We start from the raw sequence: 13,918 nt of genomic DNA, 5'->3' as shown, positions 1-13,918 counted from the left end.
GCTGGGGGCTAAACAAGCAGCTACAGCTTAATTAGCCCTGAACTCGACCTTGGGAGCATCACAACTGGTTACATTTCATCGGGCCAACACCTCTGGCTCTGGCCCAAACAAATGAGGCTACTACTACTGGGGTGGTTCGTTTGAAGATGTGCACTGCATCTTCCAGTCGGAAGTGTTTTATTCATGAAAACAAATGGCAAAATTGTTATGTTAGTAGTTAAATGCTTACAACACTTTTAGTTTACAGTTTACATAGTTGGTTATTGCCGCGGTGAATCCCCTGGCCATGGAATGCAAACGTTCCACACCCTGCCTGCCTTACATCCCTATGTATGATCACATGAAGACTATATCATTTAAATAGGATGTGGCTGTTCCGACATACTATCTTTACACAACTTGCTCTATTTATATTTATATTTATACACACAAAGTACACAACACACAGTTAATTGTTATTAGCTTTCCAAATGACTCGTTTGCGTTTGATTTGCTGTTTAATTTGATTTGATTTGACTCCATTTGATTTGCACTAGCTACCCCGTCCGTCTCCTCAACTTAAATATACACGATCAGTGTATAGAAAATATATATATATAGTTCTAGTATTCGATATTTACACAGTGTTGTTCTGATTTGAATTCGAGTTCCGTTCAGTCGGCGTTAGTCAGTATCTCTCAGTTGGTTTGGTCCCCATCCCGGTCCCCATCCCGTTCCCCCCACTTTTCGGGCCACTCGGCTCAGTGCTCGAAGGTCCATCGCTGGGATTCGCTGTGGGGATCGCAGGGCGCCACCTGGGCGTCGTCCAGGCTCTTCAGGCCCTTGTGGTCCAGGCACAGGCCCGTGTTGCTGTGGATGATGTGCTGGCGCTCGTAGCGCCACTGCTCGTTGAACTCGTCATTCTCCATGCAGGGCACCATCACCACGCGGTACGGTGGCGACTCGCTGTGCTGCACCGTCGCACAGCTCAGCTCGTTGCGCAGCACCTGCGAGTTGGTGAAGGAGAACAGCTGCGACTTCTGCAGCACCTTGCCGCACGGATAAAGTCCCGCATTGTAGGGCTTCTCGTTGTTCTGCAGCAGATCGTCCAGGCATATGTTCGAGCTGACCGCATGCACCTTGCCCCAGCCCTGCACTTCCTGGGTGGGCACAAACTTCTCCGGATAGATGTTCTTCAGGTACCACTCGAAGCTCTTGCAGCGCAGCTTCTTGCGCAGCATCGTTCGGTGGGTCACATCGCCAATGTCCGCGTGGAACTTCAGGTCCGGTCGGTTCAGGAAGAAGATGTTGATGTACTCATCCATCCACACCAGAGCCATGCGGGCAGTGTTAATGCCGTGTGTGTCGCGATCGTTGGGAAATCTAAAAAGAATTCAAATGAGCCCATTAGAATATGGCTAAATATCATGTCAGAGATCAAAGCAACAGTAATCTGCTTAGAAAGTCAGTTTTAGCATTACAGCAGCCAGTAAATATATAATTTAAATGGTTACATAGAACTGGAATAGGTTTTTGAAAGGAGCTCCGGTAGATAAGCTGCAGCTCCTTTCTAAATATAAGACTTAAAATAAAGTTTAAATACTACAAAGTTTAAGATAAAAAAAAATCCGGGAAAATTGGATTTTTTCTGACTTCTAATGGTATATAACCCCTGAATACAACTTACTTGTAGGGATGGAAGTCGCGGAATATGTGTCCCACCCTGGAGCAGGGAATCGTCTCGATGGTGCCTCCGCACTGCCAGATGCGGAAGGACATCTCCAGGTTCTCGCCACCCCAGCCGTCCATTTGCTCGTCGTAGCTGCCCACCTCCCAGAAGTATCGGCGATCCATGGCGAACAGGCCGCCGGCCATGGTGGGACTGTAGGCGGGACAGATCTCCCGCTCCTGCTTGCACTCGCGCCGCTGGCGCTCCTTCTCCCGCTCCGGCAGGTTAATCCAGTCGAAGTGGCCGTTCCACTGGAAGCCGCCCACCTGGAAGGACTTGTAGCCATTGGTGCTGTACTGGAAGTCGTTGGCATCGATCACATCGATGATGGGCACCAGGACGCTCGTCCGCGACTCCTTGATCCGCTGCAGAAGCGGCTCGCACCAGCCGATGTTGCCCTCGCAGTGGGCGTCCAAGAAGATGAGCACATCCCCCGTCGCGATTCGAGCTCCGGCCAATCGGGCACGAATCAAACCCAATCTGGAAAAGAGAGGCCAAAACTTTCTTTAGCAATGTGAAGGGCAAAAACCAAACAAAACAAAACAAAACAAATTTATTGGGTCAGCAGCCGAAAACCTTCGATCGTTTGCCAAGCTCGATTAACACCAGCCTACATGGCTTTGGCGGCGTGAAGTCATCAGAAAGTGTGCAAAGCTTGCGGGCTGACGAGTGTAATGCACGCAGAAACCAAGTCTGGGAGTTACAAAAAGTCAAGCCCACAACACCACACATAATCGTAACTTGACGAACTGGTTTTCTCTTCATTTTTTCTGCTGTTCAGTCTTTAGTTTTTTGGTTTTTGGTTTTTGGCTTTTGAGCGTTTGTCGGTTCTGGCCAAAAAGAAGATGCTCCATGCGCGTCCGACATGGCAAACAAGTTATTCAAATGAGTTCAACCAGCCAGCGATTCGATTAGCCGAATCGCTGAACTTTTCCTAGCTCACAGGCAATGATGGGGAAAATCTAGGTGTTTTCTTTTCACTTCTTGGCACCTCGCCCAGTTATGATTTTGGAATTTACAGTAGGCCCTCGCCACTATAAAGTAATAAGTGTTAGCAATTTGTGTCTCACAAATAACGAAACGCGTGCTCTAAAGTTTAACACATTCGTTTTGCATTTATCAAAGGTCATATTAATAGTAAGTTAGCCGTTTAGCAAGATTTGAGATACAAATTCTATTGATATTGTTTTCTCATAATCAAAACTATTTAAATCTTGAAGATTCTAGATATTATTTTCTCATAATCAAAACTATTTAAATATTGAAATTTAAATATTAAATATTGAATAGAGGCTCGAAGAAGCTTACTTAATAACTTTAGCTCCTTTCACTTTTGCTAGGTTTTTACTTTATTAAAATACAATAAAAGTTGCAAAACTTGATTCCCATTTTTTGTAAAAGAAACAGAAAATTATTTTTAGTTTTATAAATCAAACTCTACATAAAATTATTTATAATTCTTATTAATTGGGTGTTCTTGCGTATTTACTTTGATAGAAAAAACATTTTTTGTTTGATTGCTGCCTATTAACTGCTTGTGGCAATAATTAAACTTACGTTATCACATTATTTTTAATATGAAGTATGTGTTGTTGATGTTCAATTAAATCAGGAAATCCACTTTGTAGATTATATATTATTTTCTCGAGTGTTTAATAATAATCAAACTAGGTTGCTCTAAATGGAAGTCTTTATCACAAATCTCATTCATTAAGTGTTAAGTCGAACATTTAAAACAAATGCCACAGAGCTCTATTAATGTTTTTGGATTTGTTTTTAAAATGTTTACTCAGAGCCAATTTAAACTAAAAACAGCTTATAGAATCTAAGTTAACTAAAATGTATATTAAATTGTTTGGAAGATGGTAACTTAGCCCTATCCGCTGGTTAACTCACCGGTTCTTGAGCCGCAGCACGGTGACCTTGCCGGCGGGTATCCTGGTGCGGACGTAGTAGTCCAGCTTGGCGCCCAGCTCCACGTTGTCGCTGCCGTCGTCCACCAGGATGATCTCCTTGAGGGCCTTCGCGTTGCAGGTGCTCAGGGTGCTGTGCACGGTGCGCAGCAGCACGGAGTAGGGTTCGTTGAAGAAGATGATGACCACGCTGGCGCTGGGTAGGGATTCCGCGTCGTAGCGCTCCTTGGCGCACAGTGGATTCCGGTGGTCACCGACACTCCGGTTGTAGGTCAACTGCTCGCTCAGCTCCTCGTTCAGGGCAATCTTCTTGTAGATGGCATCACCGCGCTCCTTGGCGGCGCCCGACAGATGCACTGCCACGCCCTGTTCGCCGAGGCCGACCTGCTGCTTCTGGAGGTCCAGCTGGATGACCTGTTCGTAGGGCGACTGGGTGGCGGGTCTGGCTATCTCGTTCTCGCTATCGCTGTAGGCCTCGAACCGTTCGCGTCCATGGCCGCGCAGGGCGGCCGCCCGGGCAGGTGGCGCCACCTGTTCCTGCTCCGGCGATCCATTCTGCTGCACCTTGCTGTAGAGGATGAAGCACAGGGCGACCAGGATGAATATGATTAGCTTGCCGTAAAAGGAACGGAACCGAGGCAGCATGTTGTTGAATTGGCTATCTGCTGGGTATCTGCTCGCTGGGATGGGAAGGGAGTTCCAAGGGGTTCCTGAGGTAGCACTGGGCAGGTAGCTCCACGCAGACGTGGCTCTGCGGATCGAATCGGGATCGTGATTGCCAGATCCGATTGCCGTTGGTTTGTCCACTACTCAATCATTTAGCTCCGCATCGCTGGCAAAAATACAGACACATATGTTTCGTGGCTCTCGGCGTTCGCGTTCGCGTTCAATTCCAGTTTCTGCTCGTTTTCCGTCCGTTCAGCGCCGCGCCGCTTTGTGGAGTGGCTTAAACGACTAAATTTAATATTAATTCTAAGCGCGACTGCCACAACAACAACAAAAACAGCAACCATTCAGAAAACAACAAAAAGGAACGTACTCAGCATGTTTTTTTATACGCTGTTGCTTCTCTTTAGTGTTACCAAGTGCTTGCGAAAAGTTTTATACCGCCAGTACAGTGGGCCTTAAAGGTAATATTTGTAGCAAAACTCCTGGATAGCTGAGAAAAAGGATTTTTATTCTATGCTTTGCGTTTTTTGAACCGTCTTATATATAGTAACTGTGTGCCTTGCTCAACTTATAATTTAAGTTATATTTATCTAAGAATATTGCTGGGTAGATGCAAGTTAGCTGTTCATTGTTAACTATAAACCAAACATATAAACATTGAAATTTTACTTTTTTATATCCACACATTTTCGACTAGTTTGTTGCCATTTTAAATAAATAAACCCAATTAAAAACAAGTTTAGTCAAAAAGAAAATTTAAAAACTATTTGCTGAATAATAAAACTTTAGTTAGTCAGTTCTGTATCGTCATTATTTTTAATGAAAGCAAATAAATAAATATTTTAGTTCTTTATAGCATACAAGTTGTTGTAATTAAACAAGGTTTATAAACTCAATATTAAAAAAATGATTCCGACACGGGGGTCAGCCGGTTATCTAAAGAAATTTAAAAATGTTAACAAAAAATATGTAAACAATTTTTTTCTAATGTCAAAGTGTGCGGTTGAGAACTTTGGTAGACATATTACGGACTTAGCTTGGACTTGCATCTACGGAAAACTGTTTGACGATCTGGTAGCACGATCTTGAAACTTTTTTTTCAACTCTGGAAGCACCGTCTTTAAGCCATGGATTGTGTCACGGCTAAAAATTTCTTACTGGTTTTTATTTTGAAAGATTGAAAGTACTTTGTATATCTAACTGGAATAAATAGTGATCGTCCTTGGGCTAAAGTTTTAATTCAACTTAAAACAAACACACTAGTCACAAAAGGCTTACAATTTAAGTTATCATGGATTAATTTATAATTTTATATTATTTTTTGTATAATTTTAAAGGTTTGACATATAAGTTCAAAAGTGTATTTTGGGGTGGCATTACAATTTTCATTAATTTTATTTGGCTTGGCAAGTTTTGTTTATTAATTTAGATTTAATATAAATATATGGATATTTTTTTTGTTTCTGTTAATATTTGTTTGCTCTTTTTCTTTAAAATTAATCATTTTTGACGCTCTTAACTAGACACCAAATAGTGTGTACGAAATCACGCAATCAATCGTTTAGTGAACTAATCATTGCAAACAATATTCAATACTGTGCCAGGATTAAGTTGTCGGGCGCAGTCACTGTTATTATGACTTGTTATATTATGTGTGAACTTGAAATGCATAGTTATAACCAACCAGCACGCTATGCTCTTCCATCACGCATTTGTTTGCCCCAGTTGGCACATCAATTACTTAGAAGAGAGGAAATTTAAATCAAATATTTCCTGCACTTAAGTACCGTTGAAAACGAAAGGGACTGACCGACTGACTGCCACGCACTTGACACTTTTGGCCGGCACTTAATGCACAAATGGCATGTTCATTTGTTGGTAAATCGAAACAAATGGGTTTCCCATTTAAAACTTGTTGCTCCGCCTGTTGGCCCAAACATGCAACCACATGTTGCCGATGTTGCTTTCAGCTCGCTTAAATCTCATTTTAATTCTTATTGAGTTTGGTTCTCATCGCAACTTTCATTTTGTAATGCTTCGAATTGGTGCCAAACAAGACTGTGCCCGTTTTTCGGAGGTCTGTGATTAATTTACCTAATTAACGTACGAATCTGTTTTTATTTTTTTTGTTTTTAATGCGAGCTCTTGGGCCGCATAATTAATACGTTACGTATACGCATTGGTGTCGCTGCGGGAGGCGGCACAGGCCAGATCAGCAACCCAGCAGCAAGTAAATTAAAGTTCAAAGTGCTCCAAAGAGCCATGGTAATTGGAGTTTTCAGAGTCGAACGCCACATTTGTGGGAAGCAACTGGAAGTCGCTGAAAGGTGGCAACTGTTTTGCCAATCTTGGCTAAAACTCCCTAATGGCTTTGAGCGACAAAAAGTAGGAAGGAAATAAATTACTTTGTAGTCTGTCTGGGCACAGTGGGATGAACCTGCTTGGCGGGGGCCTTTGTTTTAGTTACTGAAAACCCCCGAAACACAGAGCAGAAAGAGGGAGACGAGATTTTGGAATCGGAATTTCATTTTATGTGCGACCTCAAAATACTAGTTTGTTAAAATGCAGCGAATCCGGCATTGAAACAGATTAGTTTCTCTGGTCGAAAAAATTAACACCTCTTAAATTTGAAATTTGAAATACTCTTTTATTAGCGCCACCGAAAATTATGCATTTTCAGCACATTTGTGAAATGCTTAATGGCCTGAGGCCGAATTAGTTGGCTCTTAAGTGTTATGAGCCGCAACCGGATTGAAACTTAAGCCGCCGTCGAGGGGCTGCAAAAAAGTTTGTGTAAATAGCAGAAGTGCTCGATAAATAATTTTTCAAAATTACTCTATTCAATAACGAGGGTGCCTGAAGCCCCCAACGAGGTCTCATTAATGCGCTTCCAACAATAAAAAAAGGGTTAAAAACAACAAGCGAAAAACAGTTTAACCGCTGCCAGACAGACATTGTTACACATGTGAGCCGACTGCGGTTAAGGTGCTGGCCATAATGACTCGAGCCGCAGAAATCTATTAAATCTAAATGACCCTGAAGATCACACAAGCAGCCAAGAAATGGTCGACTAACGATCACCATCCATCAATGGAAATGGGCAGTCAACGGCGGATGATAATAACAGAATTGGGATTGGGTTAGCAATTGAAAAATGTTTGCCATAGATTTTACGGATTCGACTTTCGTTTCGCTTCGCCTCGAATGCCTTTGCAAATGTCAAAAGGTTGAGCAATTGCGATGATTGCGTTGAGAGTAGGGATGAGCACAGGTCGGATCTGATCGGATCGGATTATATCAGATCAGAGCTGGAGCAAGTCCACGACTTCCCATGACAAATTGATCAGCCTGGAAAGCGTAATGATGCCACATTGTCATACGCTAGCCAGCGTGATTTATGATCCAGTTCGATCGATTTTAAAAGGGGAACTTCGTTTACAACTAAATCGAAAGTGAAAGATTTCACGATACTGACTGGCTTGGCCATGACAATGCCAAGCCATTGTCTCACCCACTATATCAGTTTGGGGGTTAGCCGGTTACCCAATCCCCAATCCTCAATCCCCAATTCAACATCCCAATTCCAATTTTAATTCCAGTGCCCTAGGTCCAATCAGCACGCGTCAAAAGTGGCGCCAAAGTGACGATCAAAATTATGAATCGGATCGAATATGCACAAACTAAGGCGACTTTATGGCGGTAGCAAGTTGGTGTTTTGCATAATCCCCGGACCCTGCTGAGACACCCGCATTGTCGTCTGCTTTTGGGCATATTTATGTAAGAGCCAATCATGTGAGATGTCATCGAACATTTGCTCAGTTCATTGGGTCGACTCATCATATCAGATGGAATGCACATTTCGATGGGGGTCTTCACAATCGCATCGCAGATGGACAGCTATAGATACGTCCGATTGTCTTTTAAATCCACATCAAAATCAATATCGCGTATCGATCAATATCCAAAATTGAGCATTGTCTCAATGTTTGCAACCTCCGATGTGATGATTCGGACCCATTTGAATAACACAGGGCCAACAATAACCGCTGCGTCTCCATATCCGCTATCATTTATTGTGCGGAGGTGGCTAATCCCAATTCAACATTTCTTTGTTTGTTTTATGGCTTTGACGAAGGTTGAGCGGAATTAGTTTAGTCATGCTAGCGAAACTTTTCCATTTAATTCAGATTATGTTGCAAAATATTTTAGTCAAAGAGCTTATTCGAATTTGTAAAGATAAAAGTATTCATTTCTTAGGCGTCTCCAGAATCTTATAAATTCCAGAATCTTCGAGGCGAAATAGCATCATCTAATTCCCAAATAAATTTTTAAATAAAATTAATTAAATAAATCTTCATGATCTCGGAAATAACAAGAGCTAAATGTTAAAATCGGACTTTTTTCTCCCGACACCAACCAAAACGTAAATAAATGAAAGGCAACCTTAAGTTTTAATATTGATGGTTTAAAGTTCAAGCGTAACAAATTAAAACATTTATTAACTTTGCTTAGCTTACGAGACAAATGTTCCTAAAATTCAAGGCAATGATGAAGTAAGTCTAAATTTAAATAGAGACAAAGAAGTTATTTCTTAACCCTTTTACACATAGGTATTCTAAAGCGTCTCCGGCAGCTTATAGATCGCAAAAGCTCAATGGCAAAACAACAGCAACTTATGCTTAATCCAGCCACAAACATGCCTAATACCCAAAAAAGATTTTTTACTTCGATTTCATCATCCAGGAGTGGTGGACTTAAGTCCTCATACCGCTTAAGTTTTAGCCATAGCATATCGGTAAAGCTTCGATCGATCCAGTACCTCGGCAAACCAAACTCATTCTGGCGCAAAATGTGCTCCTCGAAGAGATCGCGATAGGGCAGGTGACGTCTTATGGGAACAGTGTAGGTGTCGACGTTGTATAGACACAGTGAATGTGAGTAGTAGAATAGGGGATATGCGAAGAGCTTCTGCTGTTCGTTGAAGGTGATCCAGCGGACTTCGGTAATCGGGTAGATATAATCGCCGTTAAAGGTCTCCCGCAACTGCTCGAATTGGCTGGCGTCCTCGAAGATCAGCAACTTCTCCACGCTGAGGTTTAAACTTAGCAGCACTTCCAATTCGAAACTGGGTATGGCCACCTTGTACCTGGACCTCTCCACATCGAGTACGCTCAGCATAATCGGCTGGCGCAGAGTGCCCCACATGAAGCTCTGCAGGTATGACACATACATGGTGGTGAGCATTACGCTGGTAAAGCAAACAATCAGACAAAGCAGTTTCAGTTTTCTGCTGGAGTGACGGGAAAATGGGAACGACTGACCCAAAAATCCCCTCAAACACATATCGTTCGTCAGCATTCTGGACAGGCTTAGGCCGCGCCAGGACTTCCTCTGGGTGTAGAATTGGAGCAGCGAGATGGTGCAGTATATAACAAAGAGCGCGGCCAGGACGGGCGGATCTATGATTAGCAAGTACAGGTCATTGTACGACACCAAATCCGGAAGAGGAACCATGAAGCAGTGGGAAGTTATTAGGTACGGATAAGAAAGCGTATCGTAGTTCCACATATGCCAGGATGCGGATTCGCTCATGCCAATGTCCAGAAGGTCCTCCGCCGTCCACTTTGAAATATTCACAAACGATATTTTCTCTCCGGCCTCATTTAAATTAACCTGCATTTCCATGGTGGCATTAACTTTTTCCACGAAATTGTTTAGCAAATTGGCCACGAATCCGGTGTACTTCTCTTCACCTGATTTTGGATCCCGGTAGATCATACATCCAGGAGCCAAGTTGTCTGAGATTGTTCTGATCGGAGCTCCGCGCATGTTTCGAAATTGTTCTATGAAAATGTGTTGACCCTCGAAAATATTGATCTTCTCATATTTTTGGTCTTGAAAAAATCGACACGAGTGGACTACTCCGTCCTGATCGAAGTCAACTTTTACCATGGCTATATTATACTGGTCCTTTTTCGTGTAATATTCGCATACGGTCTCTGGTTGAATATCCTCCCTTAGAAGGATTAAACGCCTGTTTGCTTGCAGCTTCATCCGGGTTCGATAGTTTTCCTCTTTCTCGGCTTGAAACCCACAACTAATTATAAGTGTTAGGGAGCCGAAGTTCCAGTCGAAGTTTGTGCTTCCCGAAGACACCAGCACTGTGGATATTGGCAGACGTCTGGTTAGGGAAGGAAAAACACAATCCTCTCCGTAGATTAACAGTATGTCGTACTTATCTTCGAGGTGCAATTTTGCGAGAAGTCTTAATAGTATTTCCTGTAGATCTAGATTCCCGTTAACAATTATATCCGAGAACTGAGCCCTTGAAATCCCGAGGCAGAAAAGAATGCTAACTAACCAAGCCATGGCTCTAATGTGACTGTTTAATATACCGTGCACTGCTCACGTTTTGTACCTTAAACGCCTCTAATTTATTGCTGTTAATGTTCGTTAGGCATGCCATTGCATTATGGGGCCACCGACCACATTTTTCGGCCAAAACATATTTTTAACAGTCGTTAAATATTTTTTGTTTCAATCGCGATGGATTGCAATAACTCTAATATTAAAGTTGCAAACAAAAAATTTGAACAGAGCGCATCACTGTTAAGCTTTCAGCTGTTAAAGGCAGCTATATATTGATAGATAATGATTGTTTTGGCCCTTGCATCTTGTGTAAGATATAACCCCAAAAAAACTAAAAGCTTGTAGTGATTTGTTATTTTTAAATAGAGCTACAAAGTGATTTAATCACTTTCAAACTCTAAAACTTGTTACATGTTGTATATTATTTAATTACTTTTCTAAAAAAAAAAAAGAAAAAAAGAAAAGAAAAGAAAAGAATAAAATGTTAATTCCTAATAAAAAACCATGCCCATTTTTTTTCCAAACGTGTACTTTTTTAACATAATCTTTTGAATACAAAAAAAATATTTAGCAAAAAAAAAAAATCCCTAAAAAGGGCGTAGCCCCACCCATTTTTTTTTAAACCTTGCTTTCCGTATCATGGACTTAATTTAAAAAACAAAGCCCCAGAAAATGTCTTCGTTTTTAAGTTATTAATTAATGCCACAAAAAGTAGTCGTTTGCCCCATAGTGCATTGTTATGTTTCGCACATTGTGTTAACATGGCTAAAAGTTCAAGGACGATGAAAGAGTAAATAAGCTAATATACGTCGAGATTTCCGGAATAAAGAGAGATATAGGACTTGTTTTTATTGAAACATTTAATAAGGTATGGCAAATGTTAGTATGTCAATGTTTTAAAAAGGTAATTATTATAATATAATCACGGGTATCTGACCGTTATTTTTAGTTTTCACTCATATCCATTCAGAAGTAAACAAATTATATCACCAATAGAGCCACCATTATTCATAATAAATTGTTTAGCTTTATTCAGATAGCGATGAAACATATTTTAAAGTACAGTACAAAGATTAATCAAAGCTCTGGTCACAAAGATATCAATTCCTAACCCTTAATCCTAAGAGTTTAAAGCGTCTCCAGCAGCTTAGAGATCCCAAAAGCTCAATGGCAAGGCAGCAGCAACTTATGCCTAATCCAGCCCCGAACATGCCTAAAACCCAAACAATATCCCCTATTTCGATTTGATCATTCCGGCGTGGTGGACTTAAGTCCTGAAACGGCGTAAGTTTGAGGGTCACCATATCCATAAAGCTCCGAGCGATCCAGTACATCGGCAAGCCAAACTCATGCTGGCGCATAATGTGCTCCTCGAAGAGATCACGATAGGGCAGGTGTCGTCGAATAGGAATAGTCAAGGTGTCGACGTTGTATAGACAGAGTGAATCGGAGTAGTAGAACATGGGGTTGGCGAAGAGTTTCTGCTGTTCGTTGAAGGTGCTCCAGCGTGCTTCCACTATCGGGTAGATAAAATTACCATCAAAGCTCCTCCGCAATAGATCGAATTGGTCGGCGTCCTCTATGATCAGCATCTTCTCCTTGGTGATGTTAAAGCTTAGCAGCACATCCAGTTCGAACCAGGGTACGGCCACCTTGTACCTGGACTTCTCCACATCGAGTACGCTGCGCATCATCGGCTCGTGCAGCAAACCACACATGAAGCTCTGCAGATATGACAAATACATGGTGGTGCTCATGAGGCTGGTAAAGCAAACAATCAGGCACAGCAGTTTCAGTTTTTTGCTGGACTGAAGTGGAAAGGGAAACGGCTGAGCAACAAATCCCCTCAAACAAATATCGTTTAGCAGCACGCCGGACAGGCTCAAGCCGCGCCAGGACTTCCTCTGGGTGTAGAACTGGAGCAGCGAGATGGTGCAGAATATAACAAAGAGCGCGGCCAGGACGGGGGGATCTACGATTAGCATGTACAGCTCTCTGAATGGCACCAAGTCCGGAAGAGGAACCATGAAGCAGTGAGATGTTACTAGGTACGGATAAGAAAGCGTATCGTAGTTCGACATGTCCCAGGATGCGCCTTCGCTCATGCCAATATCCAGAAGGTCCTCCGACGTCCAATTTGAAATACTATCGAACGATATTTGCCCTCCGTCCTCAATCAAATTAAGCTGCATAGCCATGGTGGCATTTACCTTCTTCACGAAGTGGACTATCAAATTAGCCAGAAATCCAGTATACTTCTCTTCACCTGTTTTCGGGTCTCTGTAAATCATGCATCCGGGAGCGAAGTTGTCTGTGATTGTTCTGATCGGAGCTCCGCGCATGTTTCGAAATTGTTCTATGAAAATGTGTTGACCCTCGAAAATATTGATCTTCTTATATTTTCGGTCTTGAAAAATGCGACAGGAGTTGACTTCTCCAAACTGATCGAAGTCGACTTTTACCATGGCTATATTATACTGGTCCTTTTTCGTGTAATATTCGCATACAGTCTCTGGTTGAATATCATCCCTCAGAAGGATTAGACGCCTGTTTGTTTGCAGCTTCATCCGGGTTCGATAGTTTTCCTCTTTCTCGGCTTGAAACCCACAACTAAGTACAAGTGTTAGGGTGCTGAAATTCCAATCAAAATTAGTGCTTCCCGAAGACACCAGCACTGTGGAGACATCCAAACGTCTGGACAGGGAGTGGAAAAGGCAATCTTCTCCATAGACAAGTAAAGTGTCGTAGGTTTCCTCCAGTTGCAATCTTAGAAGAAGATTAAACAGACTCTCCTCTAAGTAGGGTTCTCTTTTACTGGCTATATCCATTAACTGGGCACCTGAGTTCCCAGCGCAGAGAAGAAGGATAACCCACCAGGCCATGGTTTCCATGTCACTGTGAGAATTTGTGAACTTTCCTCACGTTTAGTACTTGTAATATGCATGAACTGTTAAAATGGCATGTACTTTTTATGTTTCCCTGGTGGATTGTGTTAACAATCCTGAACTACAACCCATGATTTGGCAATCAGGGGTGGCATTACAAATTTGTGGACTCAAGGATAAATTTTAATGGTTTTCTATTGTGTTTGCAGAAAATACTGAGCTTCTATAAATTAACTTATTAAACCATAACCAAATCTAAATCAAACAAATAAGAAAGCTACAGTTCAGGTCACCGTCTATAAGAAACCGTTATTTAGTTAACAAATTTCAAATTAAATATACCCTCACAAAACAATGGCTGTTTAGGTGGCGCC

The 13,918-nt window shown here is 42.0% G+C and overlaps 2 protein-coding genes across 3 annotated transcripts; both read right to left on the bottom strand.

Moving 5' to 3' along the window:
• Positions 1-135: 135 nt before the first annotated feature.
• Positions 136-4,695, bottom strand: LOC108144338 (polypeptide N-acetylgalactosaminyltransferase 1). Of its 2 annotated transcripts, XM_041707515.1 has the most exons (4): positions 4,661-4,695; positions 3,605-4,575; positions 1,667-2,188; positions 136-1,362 (listed from the first exon to the last, which is right to left on the bottom strand). In XM_041707515.1, the coding sequence occupies exons 2-4, from the start codon at positions 4,264-4,266 to the stop codon at positions 741-743; spliced, it is 1,806 nt and encodes a 601-aa protein (XP_041563449.1). In that variant the 5' UTR covers positions 4,267-4,575; positions 4,661-4,695; the 3' UTR covers positions 136-740. The 2 variants fall into 2 exon arrangements, with proteins under 2 accessions (XP_041563449.1, XP_017124550.2); XM_017269061.2 differs by lacking the exon at positions 4,661-4,695 and having other exon boundaries at positions 3,605-4,636.
• Positions 4,280-13,541, bottom strand: LOC108144137. Its single transcript, XM_017268782.1, has 3 exons — positions 11,846-13,541; positions 9,016-10,529; positions 4,280-4,372 (listed from the first exon to the last, which is right to left on the bottom strand). Exons 1-3 carry the CDS (start codon positions 13,539-13,541, stop codon positions 4,280-4,282), a joined length of 3,303 nt encoding a protein of 1,100 aa, XP_017124271.1.
• Positions 13,542-13,918: the final 377 nt, after the last annotated feature.

This window comes from Drosophila elegans, unplaced genomic scaffold (genome assembly GCF_018152505.1).
Source record: "Drosophila elegans isolate 14027-0461.03 unplaced genomic scaffold, ASM1815250v1 contig_183, whole genome shotgun sequence".
In the NCBI taxonomy this organism is placed as follows: Eukaryota; Metazoa; Arthropoda; class Insecta; order Diptera; family Drosophilidae; genus Drosophila; species Drosophila elegans.
The sequence above is the reverse complement of the archived record's forward strand: the minus strand, read 5'-3'. Positions and strand labels throughout refer to the sequence as shown.